Source organism: Lynx canadensis, chromosome A1 (assembly GCF_007474595.2).
Source record: "Lynx canadensis isolate LIC74 chromosome A1, mLynCan4.pri.v2, whole genome shotgun sequence".
Taxonomy (NCBI): domain Eukaryota; kingdom Metazoa; phylum Chordata; class Mammalia; order Carnivora; family Felidae; genus Lynx; species Lynx canadensis.
The window spans coordinates 147,622,944-147,643,614 of record NC_044303.2 but is presented as its reverse complement, the minus strand read 5'-3'; the positions used below and the strand labels follow the sequence as shown (position 1 = coordinate 147,643,614).

Genomic DNA, 20,671 nt, shown 5'->3' with positions numbered 1-20,671 from the left:
GCCTGAAATTTAATTGTTCCTTTTTGACGATCATGGGTCTGGATATACATAGAGATGAAAAGGAGATAATTTCAAGATTGAATTAAGTTATCTTTGTGTCCATTCAAGAGGCTAGATGGATCTCATCCTGAGAAGGATTGGTTGTCCTGATCTAAATGGTGGTCAGTATTCACAACATTCTAAGCCATGTTGGCAAGTAAATGCAGCGGCACTACTGGGGCCAGATGGCATCTACCTGAGGATTCTGGGTAAACTCAAGGATGAACTGGAACACTGATGGCCCTGGACTGCTACCTGTTATCTCTCTTAATCTATGTATTAAAAATGTGAGAAAATTTGGAACTAATTAATTAATTAGTTGGTTAATCAAGTAATTTTAAAAGTCTCCAGAGGAAGCTCAAGGGAACTAGACTCCAGAAATCTCCATTTCATTTTTGGCCAGCTGGTTGAGTCTATTACGAAGAATGGAATTACTGAATATTTAAATATAATTACCTGAAAAGAAGCAACATGGTTTCTGTGACAAGAAATTATGCCCAGAGAAGCCATTGTTTTTAGAAGTCTCAAATAAATGAACTAACAAATAAAATCTTGATTCTCAAAAATTCTTTGACAACCTACCTACCACTCCAAAGTCAATATCATGGGTTTTGGGACTATAGTTTGCACAATGATGGGTCTGAAAAACATCCAGAGAAAAAGGCTAGTAACTGAACACTTCTCAGGATGCAGATGTGTATAAGGTCATGAGTACTCAGACTGATCTTACGAATATACGCATTTGTCAGTTACTGGAAGAAGATTCTCACAGTGAAATCTCCAAAGTGTGTATAGGTTGGCATTTTTTCTATTAGCAAAAACCTAAGCCAAAGTGGCTTGTCTACCAACACACCTTTACATGCCTGCATGAAAACGGGCTAAGTGCAACATAATGATGATAGAGTCAGTTAGGTGTATCTTAGGAATGAATTTGTGTAATTAGAGCAAAGGGCCTGGGAATCCTTCTAGAGTACTTCTTTTTGTTCAAAGAAATGCTTCCTATTGTGACCAATTATCTATTCCCTCATGTCTTCTTCTCCTTTCTTCCTTTACCTTGCTTTTTAATTCCAGCACGTACACACAATAGCATCATGAGTTTACATCTGGAAATCCATGTTCAGCTCTTATTGTCCTCAGCCAGAGGAGATGGTAGGCAGCAGTTTTAGGCTTTCAGGATGAGGGATCAGAACTCAGCTGGGTGTCTTATTATAAAATCCAATTCTGAATGAGGCTATTTTTTTAAAACAGTTCCCATGAAGCAGTCATAGAAATAAAAACCTCAGAAAATGATAGCTATTAATATTATAAATGAACTATAAATATGGCCAAATATGGAAATTCCTATTTTGTATGGGACTGCTATGTCAAATTTTTCTTAGTTATAAAAGAGTGTAGTATATTTCACTACATTTGGAATAGATGAGGATTTTTTTTTTCTGGAAATGATAATGTCTTGATCTATGACAAAGAGAAATGTATGTGATTTATTACAAAGATGTTTAATTTTCATTTCATTACATTATATTCTGTGAACATTTATATCTAGTCTTTAATTAAACATGATTTATTCAAATTGAGGTCTGTTTCCGTTTAGATTGCTTGCAGTGTTAATCACAGAGCAAATAGCCTTCACCGCTAAAAGAACTCCTGCATTATACTAATATATAAATGCTTCCATGTAATTTGCATATGTTATCTGAGTCTCCATGATATTAGATATGTACCTATACACAAAGGTCTTACTTTTTTGCCTACTGTATTAAAGTACGTAACCCCTTTAATGTACATTTGTATTTTAATAAATAATAGATTTAAGGTAGTTTTTTGGCTTAAAAAATTAAAAAATGGACCAATAATAAAAGGTCACTCTGTATCAAAAATTGGGTATGGAGAGGGGTGCCTAGGTTTCTCACTCAGTTAAGCATCCAACTTCACTTAGGTCATGATCCCATGATTTGTGGTCTCCAGCCCCACATCAGGCTCTGTGCTGATGGCTCAGAGCCTGGAGCCTGCTTCAGATTCTGTGTCTCCCTCTCTCTCTGCTTCTCCCCTGCTTGCACTCTGTCTCTCTCTCTCAAAAATAAATAAACATTAAAAAAATTTTTTTTTAAACTGTGTATGGTTTTTCACTTCAGCAAATGCAGTTCCAGTTTATTCCGCGTAATGTTAACCTCTGGATAAAAGTGTAACTATTGTTTATTTCAGAGTCCAATATTCTAAATTATAATTTTCTTTGTTGATGGTTGTAAATCTGGCCTGATGATCAAATAGCTAGAAGGTTCAAACGTTGATGTGTCTCCATTCGATTCACCTTTCACATGTATTAAGTATTTTTTATTGTTTAAATACTTGGAAGAAGTAAGGAAGCCAAGAACAATAGTGCCTGCATATCCTTACAGGCATATAAAATGATTCTTCGTAGTTCTCAACGTCACTGACTATGAAAACTTTCTTCTATTAACATCTTAAAGCAGCAAGAGATGGGTTTGATTTTACTCATGATGGATAGTTCAACATTAAAATGACAAAATTCTTAGTGCCTCTTACCTGAGAATTAAAATAGAGGTTGTACCTATTAGCATGAAATCCTGTGTGGGTCTCTCTACTCTGCTTGCCTTCATTCATTTCTGAATTCCATCCCAAATTTGGCTTCACTAGGTCTATCTGAAGTACAAGGGTACAGAGGATACCCTCCCACCCAGCTCCAAGTCTTTAGTGCCAAAAGATGAAGGCCATTTCTCTCTACTGGCACTCACAGTTCATCATAATCTGTCCCCTGTCTACATCTTCAGATTTAGGGCCCCAGCACCCGCCTTTGCACTCTATGCTCCAGACAGGCTGGCTACTCATGTTCCTGAATACACCATCATACCATGAACGTTTCTCTTCAAAGTTGTGACTCATTCTGGTTTCCTTTTTGGAAATACATTACCATCCCCTTTCTGTCTTTAATCTTAATTAAACCTTTCCTTCAAGATCAAATTATATTTCCCTTATGTGGTCTTCAGACATCAATACTCAGTTTCTTCCCTGTAAGTAAATAAAAGAATAACTTGTTATATCTGACTTTATAAAATAAGGCAATTCATTCTCCAACATGAAGATTTAATTTCTTATTAGCCATTGACATATTCTCATCCTTAAAAAAATGTAGTCAATATGATGCAAGGAGAGACATAGTAGGCATGTTCCCAAGTAGCCAGATGCTGCAATTGCCTTACATTGAGCTAACAATAAAATAAATAGCACAGTGATTTCTGTGCTTCTTTCAAAATGTAATGAAAATGTTTTTCATGTTAGTCCAATATAAATCAAGACTATGTGAAATTTTCAGTGAGACTATAAAAAAGCTAAATATTCCATCAGATAAGGAATAAATGGCAACCTCCTCCCTTCCTCTCCTCCCCGCTTTCTCCTTTCCTGTCTTTCCTCCCTTCCTCCTTTCTTCCCCTCCTCCCTCCCCCTCTTCTCTCCTTCCTTCCTTTCCTCCTCTGGAGAGTTTATTTTCAAATATTAGGGAGGTTGTTATATTTTATGGCACACAACTATTTTTAAAGATTATCAGATTCTGATTTTATCCTATTATTTGATGTCATAAACTACTCATATTATCTAGATTCTTTGAACACAGTTAAGAATTGTCTCTACTCTCAAACTTTGACAGTTAACCAGAAACCAAAAAGGATGTCTTTTTCAGAGAAAGTCATCACCTGCCTAAGGAATTTTAGGCCTAACTTTACGGTAAACTTAAAATGAGAGGATAACCAACACTGATACTAAGAGGAGACATTGTTTAGAAAAAAGAAGTTAAAAACAAAAGGCAAAATAGAGGTTTTCTGGTATGTTGTTCTTGTTCAGTCTTGAGAGGGTAATTTATGATCATATTGCTTTAAGCACTGTAGAAACCCAGATCCTAAAAATAAATACATTTTGGTACATTGTAGTGTATCAAAAGATACATTACACATCTGAAACAATTTGCTTGAATTGTCTGGGCCACTATTTCTAATCCTTTGTTAGAAATTTTATCAAGAAACATTTTGGGGGTACCAGTGGTCTCCCAGATAATGTGTGGCATTCACAGAGATACAACAAACAGTGCAGGACAGGGTCTACATCTGTAGAGCTGGCAGTTTGACTAAGTGAGAGGGTGAAAGGCACATAAATAGACAATTCCTAGGCAACCCCATTCAGGTCTGTAAGGAGCTGTGGGAACAAGGGCAGAGAAGGAGTTCATCAGGAGTAGATGATAGAAAGAGAAAGCAATGGGGAGTGGTTGCGTGTTCTCCAACTACTTTCCAATTCCCACAGAACCTAGCCTGGTGCCGTGCTTAGAGGGAATGATGTGTAAGTTATCACTGATAGATATTTGACTGAATTAGTCATTATTTCTTGTTTCATTTAAAATCATATTCGTTGTATCTGTTGTCCAAAATTAGCATGGAAATTAGTATAATTTGCTGAATGTTTTATATTTCATGATTTTGCATCAGGTATAATAATGGTATATCAAAGGTATAAGTCCCTTTAGTCATCCTAATTTTAGAAACCCCTGAATGAGATTAGGAAGAGATCATCATTTACATTTATTATACTTTGCTTAATGTAACGAGCTTTAGCTATTAACTCTAATTTGCTTCTCATCGCATTCATCAAAGGCGAACTATTTAGAAACTAAAACATCTCTGTCAGTTAGAATTTTAATGAATTAAGATGAAATGAGACAGTGTTAATTGGCAGTTGTTGCTGCAGGGAAGGTTTCTAGATCTTGTAAGTGATACCAATTCATCTCTCTATCAGGGTTAATTTGCTCGATTTAATTCTAAGGATACACTGAATATTTCCCCAAACTATTCATATTTATTTTGAGGATTGGAGAATGGTCTGGTTCTGTTGGTCTTTCGTTGGGATTATCAATTTCATTTGAACTTGATTATTAATCAGTTGTTGATTTTGAGCACTGTTTCTATTATTGACTCAACACATAGACACACACTCACAAACACACAAAAGTAATAACATTACTTAGATTTTGTTTTATCTGAAAGGCCTAAATCCTTCCAATAATTAATCATTTTTTTTCCACCAATAATTCTCATTTTCTCTATTCTTTCTCTTTTCCTCAGACATAAATGAATGTGAAGCAGAGCCATGCAAAAATGGTGGAATATGTACAGACCTTGTTGCTAACTATTCCTGTGAGTGCCCAGGTGAATTCATGGGAAGAAATTGTCAATACAGTAAGTATGCATATATGTATACATTTTCCTTGTTGTTTGCATAGCCTCCATTTATTATGGAATCGGGGTCAAAATCAGTATCATTTGCTTCCAGAGTTCCTAACTTATTGAAATGGCACATTTTGTATTTGTTATTGTTAATGTTAATGTAAATCGGTCTCAGTGCATGCTAGGCATAGAACTTGACACTTTGTGGTCCGAAAGGAAGGCAACAGTTCTGCAGAGATCCAAGTGCATCTCTTTTATGAATCCCATTTTGGCTTTTGAGTATGTGTATGACTTGAATTTCCACCAGAGTGGTCACTTCAGACAGTAAATTTACTTCAGACAGTAAATTTGGGGTGCTCTAACCTGATAGCCTCTATCACAAATAAAAGGAGGATTTGTGTTGAGCTGGCATACACATTAGTAAGAATTTTACATACTGGTTATTTGCCTTTTTGGAAGCCTAAGAGAGTAGGGTCTTGTGATGATGGATCAAATGATAGGGCAGTGATTTTCTTGAAGTGCTTACAAAGAAGCACAAAGTGGCCCTTTTTACGCCAAAGAAACAAAAACTAGGAAAAGGTGGTAACAAGATAATAGTCATTGTGATTAAACCAGAATCAGACACAAATACCTGCTAATGAGAACAATAATGATATCATTTAATCATTGTTGGACCCTTACAGAAACTCCATAGTGTTACTGCTTTGATGTATATTATACTATTAGAGTATCACATTATACAAATCAGAAGGCAGATGGGGATGAGAATTCAGAGGCAGAAACTGAGACACATAGGGATGTAGTTTGCCCAGGCTCTCGCAGATAGTGACGAAAACAGGACTAGAAGGAGTGTAGAATTTTGGCTTGGATTCCTAGTTCAGTGTCTTTTCCTCTAAATCAAGATATCTCTTCAGACAGAGTTGAAAGAAATAAACATGAAAACACACTACACCTTCCATCTCTCTTACACATGAACATACGCACACATACACCCACCCCCCCCCACACACACACACTCATACACTCCTTCCTTTTTAGTTAGAGTAGCAATTTTACATGTTATTTTTCCTCTCTTCTCTTTGACAAGGATACTTTATAAAATAAAACAGGGAGAATTATTGAAGAACTTATTTGAGTTATGTATATAAACAAAATGATGATCTATGAATACTCATAATCCTCGTCCTGAAAAAGTTGATTAAATGATGAAATTCTGAATATAAAAGAAATACATTTGGGCAAAATTTTTCTAAGCTTAAAAATAATTGGGGAAGATGGTAATTGTGAATCAACACAGGAACCTTCAGCCATCAAAGAGTGGAAGGAAAGGACAGCCTGAGCAAGCAGGTTGGTCATACAACTAAATAGAGTAGTGGCCACCCAGTCAATTAATCTAGGTACCTTCTATAAAGCATTTAACTGACCACCCTGTAAGTTAATTTAATTCAGATTCAATTGGTCCTTGGCCTGGCCAGATTCAGCTCCTGTATCCTTTTTTCTTTTGGTTCATGAGACTTACAGGTGGCTGCCAAATCAGCGCTGGAAGTTGTACTAAAAAGCGCCCCCCCACCACCATGTATCTGTAAATGAACACTTCACTACTTTGACGAAGAACAAAAAGCTAATGTCAATGCCTATTTGATTTTCATGCAGCAAAAACAGAGAGTTGGTGCTGTAATGAAGCACCTTCCAGACAGTACTAGAACATTGGGAGAGCTTAAAACAATGCCTGGCTAAGAACATGTCCAGGCAGAATAAGACCTCCTCTGACACATAGAAGGCCTGGCCAGGGGAGCAAATAGGGAGATGGGACCTTCCATTTTCCTAAAAGGAGAACCATATAGGGGACATGTCATGGGAACAATGCCCAGCAATGAGTGTCTCTCTGAGGTAGTCATGCACCAGCTTTCTGACTGACCTGAAGAAGAAGTGATAACTGAATTTGCAGGCACCCTGGGAGAAAAGCCCTAGGTCTTGAAGTTGTGTGTGTGTGTGTGTGTGTGTGTGTGTGTGTGTGTGTGTGTATGCCCTTGCCCTCCTGTGCTAGTCAAGGAGCAATTGGACAGTCTGTTGCCTATAGATTGAAACTGGGAGACCTGGATGTGAACTAGATGTTGTAACTGATGACTGAAGCCTATTTTGAACTAGATGACTAAAGCCTATTTTATCCCTCCATCATAGATTTTACTGAGGTCAACACATCTAAAAATACCCTTGAAAAGAAAGAAACTTGATTGATGATGGAAAGACATTTTGAAATAGACTTTGAACTTAATTGCCACCAGTTTGTTATCTAGTGTCTTCCAATCAGTGTTTGCTATTATGTTTAATAAAATTCTTTGTTTTCTTTGATTTAGTTTTATATCTATATAGTATTTTTAAAATTTTTTAATGTTTATTTATTTTTGAGGGAGAGACAGAGAGACAGAGCTCAAGTGGGGCATGGTGGGGAGGGCAGAGAGAGAAACATAGAATCCAAAGACTTCAGGCTCTAAGCTGTCAGCACAAAGCCCAATGCAGAGCTCGAACTCACGAGCTCCGAGATCATGGCCTAAGCCAAAGTCAGATGCTCAAATGAATGAGCCACCCATGTGCCCCTATATAATCTTTATATTTAAACTCAGGCTTCTCTTTGAACACAAATGCAGTAGTGATTTTCTAACCCATCATATGCTCTGACATTCTACATTTCCTCTATTCATCTCTGTGCCCTAACAAAAAAGATAAAAAAGAGTCACTTAGGATACACTCTAAAACATGTTCTTATTGGGGTGCCTGGATGGCTGTCTGTTAAGTGTCTGACTCTTGATTTCAGTTCAGGTCATGCTCTCACAGCTCATGAATTTGAGCCCCACATCGGGCTCTGCACTGACAGCATAGAGCCTGCTTGGGATTCTTCCTCTCCCTCTCTCTCTGCCCCTCCCCCTCTCACACACACACACTCTCTCTCAAAATAAATAAGTAAACATAAAAAATAAATAAAATATTTTCTTATTGGTGTATTTGTTTTTATTGTATTGTTTTGCAAGCGTTTAGAATAAAAAGAAAGATTGTTAATCTCCCTACTGTTTAGGTTTATAGGAATATGGCTCTGCTTTTTAGTGTGGCTTCTTAGAATTTTTAGAAAATCCAGAGTAAAAAGGTGCATTCTTCCCCAAAGATGATGTAGTACTACACATTGAGAACGTACTGTATTCACTCACTACAGGGCACACAGAAACACCTGCAGGTTCCAGGCAGTGCCAGCCCTAAGATGATCGAGGTTAGGATCTTGGGAATTGACAGTACAGAGATTATGATCAATGTTCCCAACTTCCACTCTGGAATAAGATTTATAAACTTTCTTATGAGCCTTCTGTCATGTACCTCAGGGGTACCATTGGGTCGGCTTATGCCTACAGTTATGGCAGAGAAGCCATTTGTTTCTGCAGATATTTCAGGAGGAAGAGGAAAGGGGGAATGATGGAGACTAACTGCTGGGTGGGACAGAGGACACAGTATTGAAATGCTGGCATGCTTATATTCAAATCCAAACCCCCTTCACTCTCTTCTTGAGTATCTGCACTCATATTACTTCACTCCTTCCACTACTTTCTTATATCTACTGATGGATTAATTAAGTTCTGCTATATTTTAAGATGAAATCATTCTCAATACCCTCCCAAATAATAAATAATGGAAGATATTGCAGAAGAACAGAAATGACTAAAAAAATCTGTACAGAAATAGTAAACTATAAACACAAATAATAAACTGGGGATATATTTACAATAAACATGAAAGGAAAATATTTCTTATCCTTAGTTTGTGATGTCTTTCAAGTCACTAAAATTAAACACAACAGAAGGAAAAAAATCCATCAAAACCATGCACAGAACTTCCCCACAAAGGAAATAAGTAACTTGATATTTATCATATTATAGTTGAGTCGTGTCTTCATCTTTATTCTTCAGTATATTTTGAATTTATAAGGCTTATGATACCTTTGTGATCTGAAAATAATAATTATGTTTAAAGGACTGTTTAATGAGAGAGCATTACATAAGGGAACAAAAACCTGGACTTACAATGCATTCTGCTGCTTCTTCCTCTCACCCCATTTCTCTACCCCCTCTCATCACAAATGGAAATATAAATAAATGGAAACATGAGATGGAAACAGATGAAATGGTAAAGAGGAGCAGAAGCTAGCTGACAGACTTTAGAAAGAGTATGGAAAAGAAAAAGTAGAAGGGAAAGAGGTGAATCTGAATCCATGCTGAGCATCCCAGGAAACGCCCGCACACACAGTCTCTGTCTCTTTCTCTCTCCCTCCTTCCAGGAGGAATTTGTTGTTACTTATGGGAAGAGAATTGTAAGGCAAGGGAGGTGACAGAAAAATAATTTTTCAAAGATTGTAAAAGGTTCCCACTAGACCATTTTGCTAGGAAGAGGTCCTTCCTTCCTTCTGCATGTGCTTCTTAACATTGTCTGTTCTTAACTCCACTGCCAGAGGTAGCCTGTTAAAGCAAAAGTCAACGTGCATCACCTAGCAGCTCAAAATCTTCCACCAACTTCTCATCTCACACAGAGAAAAAATTACGGTCTCCCTGTTTCCTGAGGTCAATAGGCCCTGCCTGTATCTCTGCCCTATTTGCTTACCTCTGTGACCACATCTCATGGGACTCTCACTTTTTCATGTGCTCTTCCAGCCCCACTGGCCTCCTAGATGTTCCAGGCACACACCCGCCACATCCCTGCCCCACAGCATTTCCTTTCCTATCTCCCCTTTTCTGTAATATTCTGTTATGATGTTATGAATACCCCATACTTCCTTTGGGTCTTGGCATAAAGGCATCCTCTCAGTGAGGCTTTTCTCAGTCTCTCTACCTCCCTATCTCAACACACCAAAACACACCCACCCCTTTCCCTCTTACAGTTTTTCTCCTTAGCATTGATCATTAACATATCATATTTGTACTTTTATATATTGTTTATTGAAAATTATTCCAGTGGAGTATATCCTCCACGAGGAGGAAATTGTTCTGTTATAATCACAGTTGCCAAAGAGTACTAGCAAACATTAAGTGCTCAGTAGACATTTGCTGAATGAATGAATGAACCTTGCATTCTGAGTTAAGTATAGGAATAGTATCTGATTTTTCGTTGCCCTCAACTACCATAACTACCAAGTTATTTTTTTGTCTACTTCTCATTTTTGGAGCAGTATTCTAAAGCTGTTTTTGCCAGTGTAATGAAATATAATTTGGTATATTAATTGGTATTCAGTAAATGATACTACAAGTTGAATTGTTTTCCTTTGATTTGATAAAATCTTTTATAACTCTATTTTGCAGTAGGATTATGCAAATGGCTTTTAAATAAGACAAGTAAACAGGCACTCTGTTCCTCTATTTAGACCATTCTGCTTGCAGACATCTTGATAATTTTATCTTAGATTACTTATTTATTTCTTATCCATTTCTAATATCAGTAAACATTTATTAGTGCTGTGATCTAACTACTACCAGTAGTAATGCTTGAAAATGTAAAAGTGGTAATTTTGGATATAATTATTTAAATGGTGTTGACAGACTGATCTCAGTGTCTGTGTACTTATCATCAAAAAGATTTGCTTTTCTCAGATCTTAACCTTACTCTGCCTTTCCTTCAGTTTTACTCACCCTTCAATATTAGGAAATTTATTAAGACTACCTTTGCTAGTGGAATTCACTGAAATATTTTGAATATTAGTGATATACTACATTTTTAAAACCAAAATATATTTTTAAATTTTCAGTTAAACAGTTAAACCAAAATGTTTAAGACACTACTTTAATAAACATTATTTAAAATCTATATGAATTCTTTACTATAATGTATGTCTTTAATTAATATGGCTACTAGGTGTTTTTATGTAAAAGTAATGTTTATATCTAGTCCTATCTATGATGACATGATGCCCAAATATGTAGTAATAATTATTATGCAAATCAATCACCTATTAAACATTTTCAATTAGTTTAGTATTTCAAATACTGATAACAAAAGTTTTAATACTGGACAAAAATCTGCCTAAAATTTTTCCAATAATTATTTGCAAATTATATTTATAGGTAGGCTAAGGCAATAATACTTTTGATTTAAATATTTCAGCTTAGATTTCTGGATACTGTTCAATTTATTACTTAATTTGGCAGATCTCAGTTGTTTTTAGTTTTATATTTCATTTATTTATTACAGGGAATTTAATTTTGATTATCTTTAATTTTAATTGAAGTTGCATTTGAATGATATGTGAAAATCATTTAGATATGCTCATACTATTTATTACAGTATGACAGGCAATTCTTCTAATTATAAAGTCCTAATTTATATCCCCTTATTGTTCCTAATGATACAAGCTCAAATGTTCAGCCATTTTCTTACACAGCTTGGAAGGAAATGATCATGAACGGGCAAGAGAAACGTATTCTTATAAGAACAGATATGCTTTACTGTGTACATTTAACACAATGGGATGTTTATACTAAAGTGAGCACAATGGAAAGTGAAAGCACTTTAGTTAACTAATCTAAAAATAACCAGGATTATTTTCATTGATTGGACTATGTGGCCCACAATAGCCATATACAGTTCTCTGCTGGGTGTTTAAATGTGACATGATTAAATTTCAGAAATGGCACTCAAATTCATTTTCATCACTGATACTATTTCTGGAAATTAAGATAGTTACCAAGGGATCTCTTATAATGCAACATCCCCAAACTATTATGCCAGAAAGTATTAGGACTTGGATGGTTTCAGAGAGTTTTATTAAAAATGAAAGCTAAAATCTTTGACTGACGATAAAGGGATGTTTCTAAATATCATGGTCATCCAGTTTTTTTTTAATTACATATAATAATCTAGATAATTCTATAGCTTTACTTTAAGAATTCTACCTATAAAGTAATAAGGGCAAGAGATGATGATACATGTGAATATATTTAAAAAAACTGTGAACTGACATTTCTATATCTTCATTTCTTTGTAACTCTTTTTAAGCCTTCATTACAGATGAGCTAGTATGTACAAATACACAACCATGTACTATATAAATGTACATGTGTATCTTTCTTTTGATGGCAGTGCTTCCAAGTACTTATATAAGTCCAGGCTTACGCGGTGAAAATTACCAAAACGTTTCATAAATAATTAAATTATGTGATATTTATTTTTCTATCCTCAACACTTCATTATTGCTTTTGTAAATAACTAAACACTCTGCTATAATCTTAATATTTTATCACCAACTAATGATCATATGCTCATGTTTTTAATTGAGACTTTAACTTACTGTGTGCTAAGACTGTCTTAAGTACTTTAAATGTTATTTTATTTAATCCTCTTAACACTCTTTGTGGTGGGTTCTGTTTATCACTGGCTCCATTTTACAGAGAAAACAGAGCGTACTGAGTGAATAGTTTGTGTAAGTTCTCATGTTCACATGGCTAGTGAACTGCACAGCCTGGCCTTACCCCCAAGCGTGGCAGCTACAGAGCCTGCATTCCTAAGCATGATTGATCCTGCTCCTTACAGGATGAAAGGAACACTGTTCGTTACAGTTTACACTTTAAGAACATTTACACTTGAGGAGTGGCCTTGGGGAGTATCCGAAGAGTAAGAGGAAAGAGTACAGGTTTTGCATTCAGATACAACTGGGGCATCAACTCTGCTTTTCCTCTTTATAATTAAATGTCTGGATAAATTAGTTGCCCTTTCTGGGCCTCAGATTCTGCATCTTTAAATGAAGTTAATAATACCATTTGGTTTATATTAATGGATAGATTAAAATTAATAGCATATGGGGCGCCTGGGTGGCTCAGTTGGTTGAGCATCCGACTTTGGCTCAGGTCATGATCTCACAGTTTGTGAGTTCAAGTCCCAGGTCGGGATCTTTGCTGACAGTTCAGAGCCTGGAGCCTGCTTCAGATTCTATGTTTCCCTCTCTCTCTGCCCCTAACCCACTCACATTCTGTCTCTCTCAAAAATAAATAAACATTAAAAAAAATTAAATTAATAGCATATATAGAGTACCTAGTAAAATTGTAGGTCAGTAAATGTAAATAAACAACTAATTGCATTAATAAATAAAATGTCACAAGGGTATTTGAGTTATTTGAAAAGCCCATGCCAGTGATCCCATCTTTTTTCTTTTTTTTTTTTTATAATTTTGTGCAATTTGGAATTTTTTTATATACTCACACAACTAACCTATCTTTAGTTACTAACTGTATGTATTTGAGAACAACTTGTGTAAAAGTCAGCTATAATGTCTTGCATACCATGCATTAGTAGTACATATATTTAGGAAATCCTGTGGCATTAATATAATTTTTAACAAACAAATATTGTTAATTCAACCAAACCTAAGATAGGTGTTGCTTTGATTTTTGAAAAAATGACATCATCACATACTTTTGACCCACAAACATCTAATTTCATTTCTTAATCTATATATTTTTTTTGTTTGCGGTTATTGTAAGTTATCGCTGCTATTTGATCAAGTATTTTAGTGAATGCTTAGAAGAAACCAGTGGTGGGATGAAAACTTCCAGTATTTTCTTGCCTTACATAAATGATCAAATAGATGTTATACCATATAACACTAAATTCCTATTCTGCTATATCCAGGTATGACATAGATCCAAAAGCAAAATATAAACAAATTCTGATATAAACTAAAGAATTTTAAAAATAAGAGGTACCTATAGGGAAAATTAGAATTAATGCACAACTAATTTTAATAAGAAAATTGCAGAGTCCAGCATTATAATATAGTACATCTATTCATTTAGTCATGTGATCAAATAAACTGGCCACAAATATTTATTGATTTTTTTTCTCTTAACATAACTTTGTACAAGGTATGGAAAACATATATGAATGAATTAATTCATCCACCAAATTACATCCAACAGTAGCTACCCTCTAGAGCTGGAAAAATGGTATTAAAATAAATTCAGTTCCTACTTTCATGGAGTATACAGATTAGTAGCAGAAAAAACAATTATATAATATCTAAATATAAAGCATGATGAGTGCTATGATTGAAAAGTAAAGGAAGCTATGACAGAGGTGCCTGTTCTGTTTTGGGGATTTAAGGAAATGACATTTAATTTGAGACCAGAAGAATGTATAGTAGGTACCAAATGGAGGGTGAATTCATAAGAAAGATAATGTGCACAAGGATAAATAAACCCTTTGTCCATTAGAACCTTAATTTTTAGTGAATTATTTCAATTGCTGTGTGATCATGTGATGAGATTTGTAGGATGATCACTTAACTTTTAAGCCCTGAAAATGTAGGGTCAATACTAGTTGGGCGCCTGGGTGGCTCAGTCCATTAAGCATCCAACCTGGGCTCAGGTCATGATCTCGCGGTTTGTGAGTTCGAGCCCCATGTCGGGCTTTGTGCTGACAGCTCAGAGCCCAGAGCCTGCTTTGGATTCTGTGTCTTTCTCTCTCTCTGCCCCTCCTCTGCCCGTGATCTATCCCTCAAAAATAAATAAGCATTAAAAAATTTTTAGAAAAAAAAACAGTTGACCCTAATATTTAATGTATATAAACAATGTATATTAAAAATCCATCTCATGAGCTTTTTGTGCAACCACAAGAGATTTTTAAAACACCAAAACAGACTTTAATTTTTGTAAATATAGCAAGAAATCAAAAAAAAGCAAAAAAAAATCATTAGCTTAAATCCTAGATTTATTCCAGATAAAACTGCTCTGTTTTGAAACTTTTTTTTAATTTTTTTTTCAACGTTTATTTACTTTTGGGACAGAGAGAGACAGAGCATCAACGGGGGAGGGGCAGAGAGAGAGGGAGACACAGAATCGGAAACAGGCTCCAGGCTCTGAGCCATCAATCAGCCCAGAGCCTGACGCGGGGCTCGAACTCACGGACCCGGAGATCGTGACCTGGCTGAAGTCAAACGCTTAACCGACTGCGCCACCCAGGCGCCCCTGTTTTGAAACTTTAAATGCCATGTTTTAGCAATGATTTTTGTCTCTTAAAGCATTACCTGACATAAATTTAAGATTACTTTCCTTGAAATACATAAAATTAGGAATTAATCCAGAAATCTAATGGGAAAAGGACAATTTGCCTCAAGCTGTCCTTTTGTGAACAATAAAAAATAAAGAAATCAACTATGGATTGACAAAACGTTTACATTTAGCATTACATTGTATAATGTTAAATCCAAGTTATATAACATTTAAAATCTACCCGTAAATATGTAGAGATATAAATGGAAATGACCATGACTATAAATACTTGAGTATAGCTAATTATTGTAACTTAATTTCTCACATTATTTTTAAAGAGATGTGGAATAAATAAAAAAAAAAAAAACAGAACAGAATACTGTGCAAGTATATCAGTAGCCCTCAAGGAAAGAAACGATTCCAACATTACTGCAGGATGAAGTCTTTGCAATAATAAACACAAAAAATTGACTCAATGGCAAAACCGAATTGGATTTTCTGTGTCTGACATGGAAGTTTCATCTTCAATCAGATGCCTCTGGGTATATTTTCCCAAATGTTGCCCAACAGTTTTGTACAGACATCTCACACTTTGAAAGTTTACCTGCTGTACCTTCAAGTGATAATCTAATAAAGGAAATATAGAAAAAATATCTGCAAAATGCTCAAATAGACCCTCTAGGATTTGCTAAATACCTCTAACAAATCAAATCAGATTCTCATTACCTGACAGCTTTGTACTTAGTTGCAAATAACTACTGAAACATCCAGTAACATCTTCTTGATTTTAAAATTATACTAACGTTCTCATTATGTGCTAACCTGCACATGTCCAGGGATTAAAATTTAGTCTTGCATTTATACTCCAGGCTAAAACTCACTTTAATATTTCCTATTTCAAAGACAAAAAAAGATGAAGCCTGCAGAGATTAGGAGAGTTTGGGAAAAGGACAACCTGATTTCATCCTCATAAAATTTAAAATGGTATGATTGAGAAGTATTGTATTTTTCTCAGATTGAAAATATCAATCTTTCCAAACATCACTATTCTTCCCCATATAAACATTTAAAAAGAAAAAGAAAAGAAAAAAGGAAGAACCCAAATAAAGTGCATACAATAAAAAATAAAATCTATAAGGAAACCTCTAAAAAAGAAGTCATCTGATGAATTTATGGTTTGAACATGTCTAAAATGTAGTTTGTGAGCTCTTCGTTATCTTCTACACATGTTAACATGGATTATGGGGTGCTTTGGTGAAATTTTGGTTTTGAATTTTCAAAGTGAGGATGAAATGGTTATTTCATAGTGGAGAAATTTCAGGCACAAACCACAATGGTCTCTATCACATCCACCAAACAGCAGAAATAAATGCTCTTGGGGCACTTGCGTGGCTTGGTTGGTTAAGCATCCAACTCTTGATTTCGGCTAAGGTCATGATCTCACGGCTCATGGGATTAAGCCCCGCATTGGGCTCTGCACTAACAGTGCAGAACCTGCTTGGGATTCTCTTTTTCTCTCTCCTCTGACCCCTGCTCGCACTATCTCTGTCTCTCTCTGTCTGTCTGTCTCTCTCTCTCTCTCTCTCTCTCTCTGTTTCTCAAACTCTAAAAAAAGAAAAGAAGTGCTTTTCTTAAGTAGGAGAAAGGAAATAACATATATGAATTTTGATATTTTGCCAAAATGTACAATTTTCCATGATTTCTTGAAATCCCAAGGGTTTCAAATAATTACAATAATGATTTTACTAGAAAGAATGGAGCTAAGTTGAGCGGTGATGCCAACAACTGGCATGACCCCAATCACAGTTTTCCACCAAATCATAGACTCGAAAGCAATGGCTTCCAGCAGTATGTAAGACAAAGAGCCACATATATGTTTCCAATTTCATCTTCAAAGAAATCTCCTTAAACTGAAAGATAGAGGCACAACAGATCTCTTTCCTTCAGAAGGCATACTGAATTGTAAATACAAATGACACATCTTGGTAAGCTAGTTATTAAAATGCAAGTAGATGATAGCTCAGGGAAGCATTGGTAATTAAGATTCAGATTCAGGGATCACATGAAAATGGTGAAGTCTTAGGACCGAACGGGGATTGCTGAAGGAGAGAGTCAAAGTGTATAAAAGTATAAGATTGCTAAAGATAGAATTTAAGTCAGGTAAAGAAATTCTATCTGCAAAGGTACCAAAAAAATGAAATAAAAGCATAATCAGAAAAGTAGGAAGAAAAGAAAAACATGGAGAGAGCAAGGAAAAGAATGTTTCCAAAATAGGAGCTGGTCAGGGTAATGGGTACTTAAGAAAAGACTTTTTAATTTGGAGTCTCAAGCCATTAATGGCCCTTAAATAATTACAGTGGGTGGTAGAAAAAGAATGCCAGATTGCACCTGTTCCAGATTGAGCAGGTGTTGAATGAGAAATAAGAGCCACAGACGCTCCTCCCAGGTTATGGTGCACTTTACTCTGAGCATATCTTAGACCCCAAAGAGCCATTAAGGTGGCTGAGGACCTAAAAATAAATTTCATAATAGTTACCTTAATAGCTTTATCTGGTCAATAATACACATTCTTTTTAAAGCTCTAAAGGGAATGGACACATAAAGTATCCAACTTAAAAATAAATTGAACTTGAGGAATATGGTTCTATAAAAAGAAGTAGAGCCAGAGCAAAGTCCGTAAATCCAATACTAAAATTCAAGGAAAACAGGAGCAGGGACAGAAAATAAACTCTTCTGACAAGAAAAATGGATAGAACTATAGTTATATAAGGAAGCCTATAAATACTCAGCACTATTATCTAACTACAAAATACCAAGAAATTGAACTGCAGCTCTTAGCTCCAAGAAACCCAAGGATATTCATGGTGGTTTGTTCAATATAAAATTCACTTTATATTTTCTCTGGTACACTCAGGCAGACACACAATTTTTTAAACATCCATAAAGTGACTACTTGGTATATAAATATTGCTTCACATCCCCTCGGCAGTAACTTAATAATGCCATTTCCTTTCCCTTTAGAATTATTCGTGGATTCTCCTCTTGTGAATAGTTTTCAGTTTAACAGAACGTGAACACTTTCCAACAGAGATTAATATAAGGATGTTCTCAGTCCCACCCTTTGAGGCACTTCATGGAGTTTTTAACCAAGGGTACAGGACCATGAAAGGATGGATGGATGGAGTTCAGGGTGTCTGTATCCTTTGATAGGAAAACCAAAAGGGCTACCTGAAATGTAGACTCTCCATAAACTACAAATGCAGGCAAACAGCAGATCATAATATTAACAGCACCAATGTCTTTGTGACTAATAGAAATCAGATAATTATATACCACATTGTCCTTGTTGCACATAACTGAAAAAAAATTTATATCTTTACCAACATGAAACTACAGTAGATCTACCACTAACTCTGTTATTTAATGTGTTAATAGATAAGCACATAATATTAATGTATCACCCATTTTTTAAATATTTTGATAATAACACTATGTTTCTGTATATTTCATTTTATACACTAAACAGAATTACTCTGAAAAGAGCTTCTAGTCTTCAACAGTCTAATAAAAGGGTCCAGAATATAAAAAATGTTCAGAACCCTGAACTAATGCCTTATTGGTTTCAAAAGATATACTTTTTTCCTCTTGTATGGTAAAGATGAAGCTTTTTGAAATAAAAGCTATTAAGGAGCTATTTTCACTGAATGCCCATTCCTGACCTTTCTACTGAGTTTTGATCTCTGCTTCCATGTGTAAGAAAAATAGCAAAACATGATCCTATTTTTCATTGCATTTGTTGAGGTTTTATTAGCACTGTTTTTTTTACATATCAAAATAAGTTTACTTTTTTATAAAGCAGATACACATACAATTTAAGTGTTAATGTGTGCATTACAACATATACACAAAAATACTATTTTAAAGAATAAACAAAGATGAATAAATAACACTTTTACATTTACATCTCGTCTTACTATATACCATTTTAAATGACACAAAAATCCTATTTTGCTCTCATAATGTGTTATAATAACAGTATTTTAGAAAAAGCAGTGTCATAAGATGTGCTTCATTATTTTTAATCCTGAGTTTAACATGGAGAAAAGCAATTTACAAATCATGTCAATACTAGATTTCAATGGTGAAATCTGGGAACAAAACATCACTAAAATAAGTAGATCCAGTGGAAGATAAGCCTATAGCTGCACTCCCAGAGTTATCATACTTAGTGTTCAATGTTATATGCAAATGTTTTTATGGAATTCAGCTAGTAAATTTTCTGCCCTAATGTTAATCAGATGTCCTTTTTTATTCGAGTGTATTTAAACAATTCTATACATTGCTCAATGCTCATCAGGATAAGTGCATGCTTAATCCTCTTTACCTATTTCACCTCCCTCCTTAGCAACCACCAGTTTGTTCTCTGTATCTGTCTGTACTTTGTGTCTCTTTTTTACTTTGTCCATTTATTTTGTTTCTTAAATTCCCCATAGAAATAAAATCATATGGCATTTGCCTTTCTCTGACTGACTTATTTCACTTAGCATTATACCTTCTAGGTCCATCCATGTTGTTACAAATGGCCAGATCTCATTCTTTTTGTGGCTGAGTAATATTCCTGTGTGTGTGTGTCTGTGTGTGTGTGTGTCTGTGTGCCACACACCTACTTTTTCCATTCATCTCTCAGTGAACTCTCAGTGGACACTTAGGTTGCTTCCATATCTTGGCCATTGTAAATAATGATGCGATAAACAGGTGCATGTATCTTTTTAGATTAGTGTTTTCATTTTCTTTGGGTAAACACCCAGTAGTGAAGTTACTGGAATATATATATATATATATATATATATATATATATATATATATATATATATATATAACTATTTATATATATATATATATAAACTATATAACTATATAAATTATATAGTTATAATTATAATTTTGATTTTTTGGGAAACATCCTTACTGTTTTCCACAGCAGCTACACCAGTTTGCATCCCAACATCACACGATGGTTCCTTTTTCTCCACATCCTCACCAACATTTGTTACTTCTTGTCTTTTTTATTTTAGCCATTCTGACAGGTGTAAAGTGATATCTCATTGTGGTTTTAATTTGTATTTTTCTGATGTTGTCTAGCATCTTTTCATGTGTTTTTGGCCATCTGTATGTTTTCTTTGGAAAACTGTCTATTCAGATCCTCTGTATGTCTTCTTTGGAAAGCTGTCTATTCAGATCCTCTGACCATTTTTTATTGTATTATTTTGTTTGTTTGGTGTTGAGTTGTGTAAATTCTTTATATATTATTGAATATATCATTTGCAAATATCTTTTTCCGTTCAGTAGGTTGCCTTGTCATTTTGTTGATAGTTTCCTTCACTCTGCAGA

The 20,671-nt window shown here is 35.0% G+C and overlaps 1 protein-coding gene across 2 annotated transcripts in view; it reads left to right on the top strand.

The window, feature by feature from the left end:
* Positions 1 to 20,671, top strand: part of EDIL3 (EGF like repeats and discoidin domains 3) — a 418,218-nt gene that overhangs the window by 227,741 nt on the left and 169,806 nt on the right. For both annotated transcript variants that reach the window (XM_030324171.2, XM_030324179.1), the window contains one exon: positions 5,166 to 5,279. In XM_030324171.2, the coding sequence (XP_030180031.1) occupies positions 5,166 to 5,279 (114 nt within the window). The remainder of the gene's footprint in view (positions 1 to 5,165; positions 5,280 to 20,671) is intronic.